The sequence below is a fragment of the Plecotus auritus genome (genome assembly GCF_963455305.1).
Source record: "Plecotus auritus genome assembly, chromosome: X".
Classification (NCBI taxonomy): Eukaryota; Metazoa; Chordata; class Mammalia; order Chiroptera; family Vespertilionidae; genus Plecotus; species Plecotus auritus.
Genome location: NC_137784.1, coordinates 137,870,080 through 137,883,170, shown reverse-complemented (window position 1 = coordinate 137,883,170; position 13,091 = coordinate 137,870,080). Strand labels below are relative to the sequence as shown.

The following is a 13,091-nucleotide window of genomic DNA, read 5'->3' as shown; positions in this document are numbered from 1 at the left end:
CCTTCCACTTTAGCCATGTTATTTTACTAATTAATAGCCCTCCAATGTGCTTGCACCTCCTCAGTCAGATGATATACACAATTTTGTCAGTTGCCTTCAAGGTTTCAATAGGACTTTTCCCCACCTACTTTACTTTCCACAATATTTCAGTCTGTACTCTGTAATTCTATCAAACTGGCTTTCCCCCCTAACTCTGTATACTAAGGCCTCACTGCTGTCTGTAGGCTCTGGACTCACCTGCCCAATTCAAACATAACCTTGCTTCTACCTGGTATCTTTCACTGTCACTGCTTAATTTAATTCCTGTTTTCTCTAGGTTTAAGGAGGACACATCCCTCCCATTTATCTCAAACAACTCCTTTGTTTCCCCCCCTCCTAAATTTCTTATGTCAACGTGAATTTGCTATCAGGCAGTCCCTCATAGCTGAATCTAATCCATCCCTCTTGGATAGTGAATTTTGAATAGTGGGAAACTTTATTCTATTATTCTAAACTGGAAAAGTAATAATGAATTCCTGTACCATGTTAAAAACCCCAAGAATTTCCTAACATCACGAAAACACTCTAAAATATTCATGTAACAATCCTCCAAACATGTATCATATTGTAAAATTTAAAAAACCAATTGCTTTATTATTGAACACTTAGTGGACTATTTAGTAGATATGTTTGTGTGTACTTTACAGTGATGTCATACAATACTGGATACAAACACTCCACCCCTCAAATAAAAGCAAGCTTTGAAGCTGCCTATAAATGTCTAGCTTTGTTTTCCACCACTAGAAGAGAGGTCAAGGAACTCTTTAAAAAGTTTAGTGCTGATGAGGGATGATGGAAAGGCAAAGTAAGATATTGCCAGGAATTTCTAGAAGGAAGATTCACTAATGAAAAGCAATATATGTATTAGGAAAGCCATGAAAAGAGCCACTAAAATTATGTGCTTTGATTTTTATGTAAAACCAGTGAAGCCCCACCCCCAAAATGTCCTGGAGATCTTGTCAACAAGATGAGTAAATTAAAACAAAGGAGACCATGAAAATGCCAAAATTATCATTTTAATTAGTCTTAACAGTCTCTTACCAAAATTCTGAGTAAGAAAAAAAACTTATCTTTTTACTCAAGTATGGCAGGAGGGAAATGGTCACAGTAAACATTAATTGAAGTTAGTGAGAAGGGCACTAACTAGTTCATTTTCTGAAATCAATAATCTTGTTCTGTAGCCTCATTTATTTTTCTCTTTGCTATATTTATGCCTAGCTGTTTCATAAAGTGACATCACAATGTTCCTTTTATACTGCAAGGTACATGTACAGTGGTGTAAACAAATCACGAAATAATGTTAAAGGTACATAATAAATGTAATGACACTTATTAAGGGAAATTGAACAATCAAGGTAATTCTAAAATGGGACTAAGACTACTGTTAGAGGTTAGAGTTGGGGTTCAGAGGATAGTGCTGGTTCAGAGGATAGTGCTGTGATGTTGGAGCCAGCTTCAAGCAGTGAGGACTCAATTGACAGAACCCGGGGTTCATGAAAACTTTCCTGATTTTAAGTGCCTTTACTCACAGTGAAGGAGATTAACAATTTCACTTTAAATGGAAGCAGATACCTTTCATTGCCTGCCTCAAGATGCAAACTCGCAGAAGAGAACAGGTAGAAACAGTAAGTTTCCTAATGTGCTTCCTCAGCCCCCATGGCCATTGCCTCTTGTTTCAGAACTCTGTGTAAAGCTCTTGGTGGGAGTATCACCCTTATCTCTCAGAATCCCACAGTATCAGGTGCCTCACCCTGTGCTATCAGGGAGAAAATGGGGTGGGAATCCTGTCCTCAGAAGCCAATTTCTCTTCTACAGGTTCTTTAAAGCAAAGGCTTAAACAACTAACACCTGCAATGCTTTGAAAGATGAAATCCAACAACGATGAAGATTCTGATCTATCCAATACCACATTACACTTGCCTTTTAAGTTACTGATTCAACCTTGGTTGGATTGTATAGTTTATTAGCTCTCAATTTTCTACCACATTTGGTTAATGAAAGCTGGATGAATTGAATATTCTGTATCCTTACAATTTTTGATAATGTCCTCACACATACGTATTTTTTCTAGTTAGTAGGTACCCAGATGAGCATGAACTTTGTATTAAAGAGATAAAGCCAACGGTACATTTTTGCATATGGTTAAAAGTGACCTAGTAGAACCTTAGCACATTATATTAATCAAAATGTCAGGCAGAGAAAGACAAATACTATATGATATTATGTATATGTGAAATCTAAAAAAAAAAGTTAAACCTGTAAAAAATAGAGTAAAATGGTGGTTACCAGGGGTGGGGGAGGGGATAAGAGTGATGGTGTTTAAGGGTACAAACTTGTAATGAGTAGTAAATAAGCCATAGAGATCTAATGCACAGTATAATGAATATAGATAATAATATTATACTATACTTATGTTATGTGATAAATATAACTATATCAGCAATAATATTATAATATATCAAGGTACCATGCTGTACACCTTGAACTTACACAGTGTCACGTGTTAAATTCATTCAATAAATAAAAAGGATCCAATAAAGTCTCAGAAACTTAGATTTTTCTTCTTGTGAATTTAACAGTAGAAAGAAGGTGGATTTTGTTCCAGGTCACCTTCTTCAAACCCAAGTCACAAAAGCTAGCTAGACAAATGAAATCTGGATGTCCAAAAAAGCGCAGTTAGTAAATGTGGGCTCAAACTGCCATTTGTATATGGGGTATTTGTTTGTGTAGACACAACTATTGTGTCTACATAAAATGTATACTCTCATTGCTTTATACTGCAAAGCAATCCCTGAACAGTTATGTTTCAACTATGTTAATCATTCATATTATTCAGGCATCTGATTAGATTAACATAAAGCTAAATTTAACAAGTCTTTTGTAAAAACAATGTAGAACAATACACACATTCTGATTTAAGTTAGGGAAGTGACTGGGGTAGGGGGAAGCCTGAGATACAATTGCACATTCCCTAACATGTTCCTATTTTGGACTATGAGCATACATAGACATATTCAGAGAAATTAAATAAAAAATAAATAAAAATATATCAACCAAAGGACTTGTATGCATGCATACAAGCATAACCAATGGACAGAGACACCAGGAGGGTGCCAGCATGAACAGGAGTGGGGTGGGAGGGACAATGGGGGATAAAGACACATATATAATACCTTAATCAATCAAAAATAAAAAATTAAAAAATATTTACAGCAATTATATCTTGAGAGGTGGAGTGCTATAAAATTTTACTTACTTTTAAAAAGTTTTGATTTTTCCACATTATCTGAAATCATCATTTATTCCTTTACTTTATTACATTAAATTTTTGTAAAAGAAGATGTATGCTGAGAGACTCTAGTAAAGCATCTGGTAAAACAAATAATCACTCCATGGATATCTGTTTTGGTATCTCATTTTCCAGAGTTGCTTAAAGGAAGACTCATCTATGTGATTGTGCCCAGTGTGGAATCTTCAGTGCTAAACACATAAGACATATAGTGGGCACTCAGTTTAATTTTTAAATAAGTAAATGAAGTTTTAAAATTGAAAAACATTTCATTGTATTCGTTGCTTATAAATAAGACTTTCAAATTTTATATACTTGTAAAAATTGAGCCCTTTATCACTCTACAGAACAGTGAGCACATGATTAGACAACCACTGTAAAACATTATTGAACTGGCTAAGGGTCCTTCTCTGCTAGGTAGGGGTGTGCATCTGATTTGGAAGTTAATAGTAAGAGTGTCATTACTTTAGAGTTTATCCTCAACTCTTGAGCTTCTATAGTATTAGAGGAGAACAGCAATGCAGCTAATCCCCAAATCATTTCTGTTTGGTTTGGAAAAGAGAAATAATTTTTCCCTAGAAGGTTAGCCATCATAGTTTTGTTTTCCATGGACAGGATTTGCCTTTCCTGAATGCACAGACTGACTGATGGGAAGGTAACCAGAAATGGTCTGGGGGGCAGAAGAAAGCCAGGCTGGGATTAAAGTTTTACTACCATTCAGCCTCAGGTGCTGAATTTAAGGTTCACTGGCACCATTCTAGAATAATGTTACCTTTTCTTTGTATAATACTCTCTAGTCTTTCAAGTGGGTGGGTGGAGGGCACTTTTTCTTAAAAGACAAAGATTTCCTCTCTCTTTTTTCTCTTTCTTTAAAAATCTCTTTAGGGGAATAAAGTTCAGCGGTGTTAGTGAGATTATGGCCAACTTGCCTTCCATTAGGATTTCTCTTCTTTCCTCTTAAAATTACTTTTTTCCTTTTGGGTGTGGAGAAGAATAAGGTCTGTTGATTTTAGTGAAGTTTAGTGAAGTTGATGGTATCTCTTCTTATGATGGGACAATTTTTCTTTAAAAAATCGCTGGATAAAAAGATTCCTTGCTTTTTGGTGAGATTGAGGAAGCACCTTTTAGGTTTAGATAATTTGCATTTTTAAAAACTAAGTTTTGTGGTGAAGCTATAAGGGCCATTGGCTTTAATGAGGTTAGGGAGCCCTCCTTAGGAGGATTTTTTTTCTTTTCTAAAAAAGAATAATTTATTTGGAATAAATTAGATCAGGAGTATCTTCCCTTGGAGAAGCTTTAGAAGGGGACGTTGTGATTTTTTTCTTCTTTTGGGGGGCAGGGGTGGAGTGGGTTGATCATCAGGAATAATATACATTATCTTCTATAAGACATTGCCTGCACCTTCCTTGAGAATTTCTCCCTTTTAGTCTTTTACAAATTATTCCCTATTTTACTTTTTTTCTCCCTCCCTTTCCTTCCCTCTCTTTCCCCCTCTCTTCCTCTTTCTTTTTTTAAAATATTTTTTTATTATTGATTTTTTTTAGAGAGAGAGGAAGGAAGAGGAAGAGAGGGATAGAAACATCAATGATGAGAGATCATCATTGATCAGCTGCCTCCTGCCTGCCCCCTACTGGAATCGAGCCCACAACCTGAGCATGTGCCCTGACCAGGAATCCAACTGGGTGGGGATCTCTTGGTTCATGGGTGGACACTCAACCACTGAGCCACACCAGCTGGGCTCCCTGTTTCTTTTCGTTTGGAGAAAAATGTTCAGGGACTTGGGTGGAATCTTATTCCCTAAACAGGAGGTTTCTCTTTTAAAACAGCCCATTCATTTTCTTCCTTTGCTCACTCCCAAATAAAAATGTATTCACTTGTTTTGAGAGAAAAGGGACGGACATCTTTCCTTAAGACTTTCTTGGTTTTGTTTCCCTACCTTTTCTATGTATCCTTCCGATTTTAAAATTTCCTGTATTAAGAATAAAGCTTTTTTTTTTAAATATATTTTATTGATTTTTTACAGAGAGGAAGGGAGAGGGATAGAGAGTTAGAAACATCGATGAGAGAGAAACATCGATCAGCTGCCTCCCTGCCTCCTGCACACCCCCTACTGGGGATGTGCCGGCAACCAAGGTACATGCCCTTGACCGGAATCGAACCTGGGACCTTTCAGTCCGCAGGCTGACGCTCTATCCACTGAGCCAAACCGGTTTTGGCTAAAGCTTTTGGGTTTGGATGAATTTGGGTTAGCTCCCATTAGAAGGATTTCCTTTTATTATTTATTTATTTTTTTAAAATTGCATTTGTTTTTGTTGCATTTTGACACACAAAAAAGGTCCTTGGGTCTTTGTGAGGCTGGAGCATTTCTCCTCTTTAAGAGGATTTTGTTTTTATTTCATTGATAATATCCGCTTCTATACATGCCTTTTTATTATTCATTCCCTTTGACATCTTAAGAAAAGTATATTTTAATAATAAGGTTAATGTGCTTTGGTGAGAAAGGGGCATCTCCCCTTGGGGGGTGATTTATTTCTATTTTTCCTCTTTTCTGTAAATTAAAAATTCAGGAGATTTAAGATCAGGAAGCCCGTCCTTTCATATGTCTTTTTGTTAAATTAAAACATTTGTGTACATCTAGGGTGGAGGGTTTAGTAAATTTCATTGACTGATAATTTTGAAAGAATCTTCCTGGTGGAGGGGGGCAAAGGGGGGTGGGGGATGGGGGACATCTGTAATATTGTCAACAATAAAAAAATATTTCCTGTTTTGTTTGTTTGTTCTTCTCAAAAGAAAAAATAAGAGGTGTGTGTGTGAGTGAAGGTTATTTCCTTTGTTGAGAATGGAGGCCCTAATCCTAAGAGGATTTCTCTCCCTTTTAGTTCCTTTAAAAAAAATTCCCTCTTATTTATTCATTTGTTCATTTATTTGTGGGAAGGTAGTAGGTTCATTATCTTGAAGGTGGAGAAATTATCTCTTCCTTTTACCTATTTTTAAAATTGTGATATAACTCACACACCATAAAATTCACTATTTAAAGGGGTACACATCAGTGGTTTTTAGTATATTCACAAGGTTGTGCAACCATCACAACTATCTAATCTCAGGACATTTTAATCACCCCAAATGAAGCCTTGTATCTTTTAGCTATCACCCCCACTTCCTCCCCCTTTCCCCCTCCCCAACTCCCTGTCCCAGCCCCTGGCAACCACTAATCTACTTTCTGTCTCTAAGGATTTGCCTATCCTGGAAATTTCATATAATTGAAAAAAATAACATTAGGGAGCTTTGGTCAGATTGGTTTTCCCGCTCCCCCCCCCCGAAGATTTATATTTGCCTCCATAATTTTTGTGAGGGATTGGACATGGGCTGTGAGACACAAATAAAGTTTGTAAGTTTCATGATTTTTTTAAGGTTAGAAATACTATTTACCTTGAGATGATTTATCTTTCTTTTCATTTTTAATTTTTCTCTGAAGGATATAACTTTCATGGGCTTTGGTGAGGACCCACTCCCTTTAGAAATTCTTTCTTTCTTTTTTTCTTAAAATAATCCAGGGGAGGAAAGAGTTCTATTATCTGGGGTCACTGTTCCTTTCTCTCATTTTTTAATTCATAAATTTGTTTTTCTATTTTGAGAATAAGGTTTATTTGTTTTGCTGAGGGTGGGGGCATCTCTCTTTAGGAATGGATGCTTTCTTTTTTTAATAATTAATTCATTTTTTTCCACTGAGGAAATTACAGTCAGCAGGCTTTGGAAAGGTTAGACACCCTATCCCTAACAGAATTTCTATTTATTTTCTTTCCAAAATAAAGGTCTTTTGGGGGAAGTAATATGTTCAGGGTCTTGTGCAGCGTCTCCTTCCTTCTCAGGCTCCTGTTCTATGATGGTCCCCTCTGGGAGCATCAGACAGGGAACAGCAGTCATTGCTTTGGAAAAAAGCAAGACTGATAGAATGTCAGCTTAAAGATTGTCTTTAGACAAATGAAGATTTTTATGTGTCACAGAAAGCCATATATTAAATATTTTTAAAAACCCATACATGACAAATTGTTATTTAGGTGTCAAATTTTTTTTTGCCCTCTTCCACCCTGCTGCCTTCTTCAGGGGAATATAAGAGTTAATAATGCAGAAGAAAGCAAACTGTAAATTGCCATACTAGCAGAAGGAATTATATAATCCTTATTATAATGCCCCTGAATGGTTTCCTGGCCTCTATGGATTTTCCCTTCTCCTTGTAAGCAGTTGGGGCAATGGCTCAGCTTTTCTTTTTGGGCTACAGATCTGCAGAAGCCCTATTCATAAGCACTAAGAATTGTACTCCCAGGAAAGAAAGACCACTGACCAAATATCTCATTACCTTTTCTAGAACATCCTGCTACAAATGTTCAGGAGCTCCAGAATATACCAAATAAGTCAGATGGTATGATCAAAACCTAGTGAGGAAGGGGAAAGGAACCTAAGAGGAATGAAGGCAATTTCATCTTGACCTTCAACAGGTTGAACATTCAAATCTACAATCACTGCAGGTATTCTGTTCATTTAGGATAAAAATTTATTACTCCCGAAGCAAACAAGATCATCTTTGGTCTGCTGCTGTCGGGACTGCAGAGGATAAGGACAATTTCCAAAACATTTTCTGAAATTGTTAGTACTTTTCTTCTTAATTATGGTTGTAACATCCATTCTGAAAATGGAAAGATTGACTGTATTCCCTCGAGGTGTATAAATTCCAGGCTATTTAAGAAAGCATTTACTTCTTACTCTGAAATCATTGAGAATGCATTTTTATTCATTCACAGCAACCATCTCTGCATCATTCCTGGATATGGATTTGATAGGTTTCAAGCTTCAGCAAGTGTTTATTAAGCAAAAATATGGAGGGTTGAATTGTACTAGGTGGTGGGAGGGAGACACAATATCTACTTTTGGGAAGCTCAGAAATAGGCAAGATAATGTATTCAGATAAAAATTACCAGATATCATATAAACAAATGCTTGCTATTTTGCAAGAAAATGTGTGCAGAAAATACCAGGAAACAGTTCTGTTATGTTTTGGGGTATAATGGTAATTGCTGTGTAATCATTAGGAGTGGCACACAGATACCCTCCCCACCCCAGAAATATATGCCACAAAAAATGTATTCTCAGATTTTCATCAATCACCTGTATGATGTGATTATAATTTCCTAGCTGATCAAAATCCAATGAATTAAAATATAAACTGTCTTCAACTATAGTTGAATGGAGAAAAACAAACATGGTCCATGTCTTGTAAGTCCCACTCCCCCCCTAGAGAGTTATAGCATTGTTAAAGAACCAATTCACACATCCTTACTTACACTTACTGCCACCAGGTGGGAGACAACGGCTCATTTCCTGAAAATCAAAATATTTTAGAAAGGAAGGAAATAGACAGGTTTAGTTCACCGACTGTTATCCTGGTAGCTATTCTGAAAGAAAGAAAACATGAACCCCCTTTTATCAGTTTCTACCCTGACTCTTGGCATAGATTTGCAATTAGTATGTTCTCAAACCCCAAAAGCAGACTACACTCTAGAAGATGCTGTGTATTTTTTTTTTTTTTTACTGCAATACCAGTCAGCAAAATTATCTTGGAGAAACCTGCAGTCACATTCAAACACTTGGTTTTGTTCATTTCATTCTTTGACTTACCAGGATAGTTGGATGCTACTGGTCCTGACTATACTTGACATGTAGAATTTTATTGTAAGATGAGAACTGTATTTTGTTTTGATTCAGAAATGTGTGTGTGTGTGTGTGTGTGTGTGTGTACACGCACACACACACACACACACACACACACACGTGTGTGGCCTGTGTGTTTATTTCCACCCCAAGTTTGCCTCAAGGAGGCAGTGTCTGAGTACAATGCCACCCCAGGTAAGATGGAAACCTGTTTACTTTGAATGTTAAGATCCAAGTCAGCTGGTTGTGGGGTGTTATTTGCCTGAGGAGGATACAGCAGACAATGGTCCTATCACTGAAGAGATGGTCCCATCTATAGCAAGCAATTGCATAGCAACAACTAGAGTGTTGGAGAAGGGTTCAGGCAGAAATAATTGGCATCTTTCAAAATCCTTTAGTCACTGATGAGTTCATCTACATGGCCCCCTTAGTGGATAGTCAAGATTCTTTTTTTTTTTAAAATATATTTTTATTGATTTCAGAGAGGAAGGGAGAGGGATAGAGATAGAAACATCAATGATGAGAGGGAATCATTGATCGGCTGCCTCCTGCACACCCCCTGCTGGGGACCAAGCCCACAACCCAGGCATGTGCCCTTGACTGGAATTGAACCCAGAACCCCTGAGTCTTCAGGCTGACGCTCTATACACTGAGCCAAACTGGCTAGGGCAAGATTCTTAACCTTATTTTGCAAGATAAGTGACTGAATGAATGACCAGCTCTATCAAGGGCAAAGCCAAACTCTCGGGGGGTCAGGGTCCTCTGCCAGGGAAGCAAGTGCCTCTGAGCTAATCACCTTAATGGGTACTATGTAGAGGAAGCTAACCTGATTACCTTTACCTTGATTCTCTTTATCTGTCTGGCAACAGACATTTTCCAGTCAAGCTGGTGAGAGATGCTTTCCCACTGCCACAGGGCTCATCCCAGAGTTCTAGCCTCCAGTCAGACTTCTAGAGGCCAAAGAGACCACACGTTTGCTGGTCAGCCTGGTAATTAAGACCCCAGGTGGTAGTTTCTCAGCCACATTCCCAAAATGTCACTTAAGAAGGCCACAGGCCAGGTGGACACTACTGATCTCCCTCTCAACAGCTTTTTGAAAATTCTTTTTAAAAAGACAAGAGCAAGCACCTGGTTAGAGTGTCCTCCCAGGTCTAGCTACCCTGCCCTTTCCCTTCTGGAGATCACTGCAGGGAAGGGCCACTGTAAGAAGGGGAGAGACCCACCTCCTGGTGAGAGCAGGGTTGTTAGATTTTTAAAATTGTCTTAGTCTCCCACAATCCTGTTTTATTTTTAAACATCTGTATTTTTCCCCCTTTGAAACTTTTCCCTTTAGGTTTTCTCTTTTTTTAGTCGTTTAATATTGCAATTATTTTGCAAAGTCAATCCTCCCCGCTCACAACTCAGGAAGCAACTAAGGCTGCTTTCATTTCTATTTTTCACGATGCCAACCTGTGCCCCCTCCCCCTACATTCTACAAGTGTGTGGTCCACAGCAGAAGAATTCCAGAGCCTTGTCCCTCCACCCTGCTACGCAGCAGGAAGAATGGGCATTGTTGGTGTGGTATGTTATTTGTTTGTTTCTGTGTTTTGTTTTTCCTGCAGGGGAAGCTAAATGAAGGTGTATGTATGCATTACCATGATTTTCACAGTCTGGTGGAGCGAAGTTTAGGGGAAGAGTAGGGGAAGTACAGAGAAAGCAAGAAAGACAGACAGACTCCGGCTGAAGAGCAGGCACTCATTTCTGGGGTCCAAGGCAAACATTGATAACCTTCTTCATCCCCCCTCCCCTCCCCCCCTGGGCCAGTGACGAGGACTCTCCATTCTTCCCGGCTGAGTGAATCATTTATGAAGGCATCTCTAAAGAGTGGAAGAGATGAGGATTCCCATTTACATGCTCTCAAATAGCAACTCTTATTTTCACGCCGCTAAACCGGGGCTCCTGTACCATTTGAAGTGGTCCTGGTGCAGGATGCCAGTCACCTTGCTTGTGAAGGGACCCATTACTATATCAGTGTGTTTGCACCTACCTGCCGGGAAATTCTGCAGACAGATGAACGGTGGCTTCGACATACGCAGGCTCTCCCCCTCCTCCCAGGCGAACCCTTCCCTTCCCCTGCAGTGTGCGTGGGCACCGCCCATCCCCTCATCCCCACCCGGAGTACCAGCGTCCAGCAGCAGACGGAAGCACAGGGCACCTCCCTGGATGCCCCAGCTGAGGGCCCCTTCCCCAGTGATAGGGAGGGTGTCAAGTGGACAGCTGTGGCTCCGCAGCTTGGGCCTCTGCGGCAGTGACCACCGCTAAGAGGTGTGTTCCACTGTCCCCACTCAATCCCATCCTGTGTATCCCGGGCCAGCTCCAAACACCTCTTTAGGTCTCTTGCGCTCCCTGGGAGCATCTTCCGTCTCTTTTTCAAGATATAGGTGCTCGCCACACTGTCACTTCTCCCCTTGGGAAAAAAAACTGTCCCGATTACCACCCCATGCTGTCACCCCGTTTCTAGCCCCAAATAGCTCACTTTCGCTTCCACATGTTGCTTCCCGCTTCCCAACCCCTTCCCACTCTGCCATCCCCGCATCTTTCTGAGCATCTTTTCTGGTTGTTGGCAGCCAAATGGGATGCTAAGGGTACCCAGAGTCCTGAGAGCCCGAAAGCCATTGGCCTCACCTGCCTCAGGGGGTCTTTTTCTTACCTTTATATTAGACAAGGGCACTGGCGTTCGGGGCGATGCCGAGGTCTTTAGACCCGTCTTTGGAGTGATCACTGGACACTGCAGTAGATGAGGTGCTGGACTCGGCTCCGGACAGGACTCTGGAGCCGGCTCAGGGCAGGACTCTGTGGCTGGTTCTGTGGCTGGTTCTGGGGCCGGCTCTGGGGCCGGTTCTGTGGCTGGTTCTGGGATCGGCTCTGGGGCCGGTTCTGTGGCTGGTTCTGGGACCGGCTTTGGGGCCGGTTCTGGGGCTGGTTCTGAGATTGGCTGTGTGTCTAGTTCTGTAGCTGGTTCTGGAGTCGGCTCGGGCGCCGGTTCTGTATCTGGTTCTGGGTCTGGTTCTGTGGTTGGTTCTGGGGTCGTCTCCGGACAGGGTTCTGGAGCAAGCTCTGGACAGAACTGTGGTGCCGGCTCTGGCGAAGGCGCGTGCAGCGGTGGAAGAGCCGGCCGCAGCAGCGTTGGTGGCGGCGGCCACGGTGGCGGCGGTTCTGAAGATTCCGAGGGCTGCTCTCCATCCTGAGTCGGGGCAGTGCCCCGGGCCGCGGCTGCCCCGCGGTCCATGGCTTCACACCGCCTCAGGTCTGGTCAGCCTGTGCCCCTGAGCTTGGAGGGCTAAAGTACCCTTGGGCGCCCCGCCCCCTCTAGTTCGACAACCCCTTGCAGGGTGCCAAACTTTACCCCGCCCCACTCCATGGCTGGCTCTGCTCTGAGCTCTGAGTTCTAACCCGGGGCTCTCAGCGTCTCGCAGAGCTGGAACACGCCCCTCGGTGTGCGCACACCTCTTCGTAAGCAGCCACGGGCCAGATGGGCGGGAATCAGAGGGGCTTGCGAAAGCCGACTGGACAGAGGCTTGATGACCTCCTAGCGACGAATGGGAGGGGAGGGGGGAGACAATAGGGGAGGGGGAACAGAGAGGGGGAGTTGGAGCCCAGCCGCGCTTAACCCTTTAGTGACTTGAATGCAAAAAAAAAAAAAAAAAAAAAAAGCCAGAAGCGAACTTGAGGGTCTTTGCCATCCCCTTATCCACTCTGCTGTGAGCTGCTGCTCAGAACAGCTTCCTTCCTGTGTCTGCTCTCTCACCTCAGCAGCAGGTGAACCTAGCCTCGGACCAACCTCTTACCCCCCATCTCCAAACCTCTGTGGGCAAGTAATTCTTTTTGCTAACCCTGGGGGAAAAATTAACTAGCACAGGGTTGTGTGTGTGTGTGTGTGTGTGTGTGTGTGTGTGTGTGTGTGTTCAATCCTTTCATCCTTTCCATTGAAGTAAAATTTGCCTCCCCACCTTCATTTTTTGCATTTCTGAGCTTTGCCAGATCAGAGCGGTTTGCCTTTGGGTACGGGGTTTGAAGT

The 13,091-nt window shown here is 41.4% G+C and overlaps 1 protein-coding gene across 1 annotated transcript in view; it reads right to left on the bottom strand.

The window, feature by feature from the left end:
- The window catches only part of DGKK (diacylglycerol kinase kappa), a gene marked incomplete at both ends in the record, with an annotated part of 151,189 nt that extends 138,887 nt beyond the window's left edge, over nucleotides 1–12,302 (bottom strand). Inside the window, one exon of the mRNA XM_080652379.1 lies at nucleotides 11,724–12,302. Within this exon, the coding sequence (XP_080508505.1) occupies nucleotides 11,724–12,302 (579 nt within the window). The remainder of the gene's footprint in view (nucleotides 1–11,723) is intronic.
- Nucleotides 12,303–13,091: the final 789 nt, after the last annotated feature.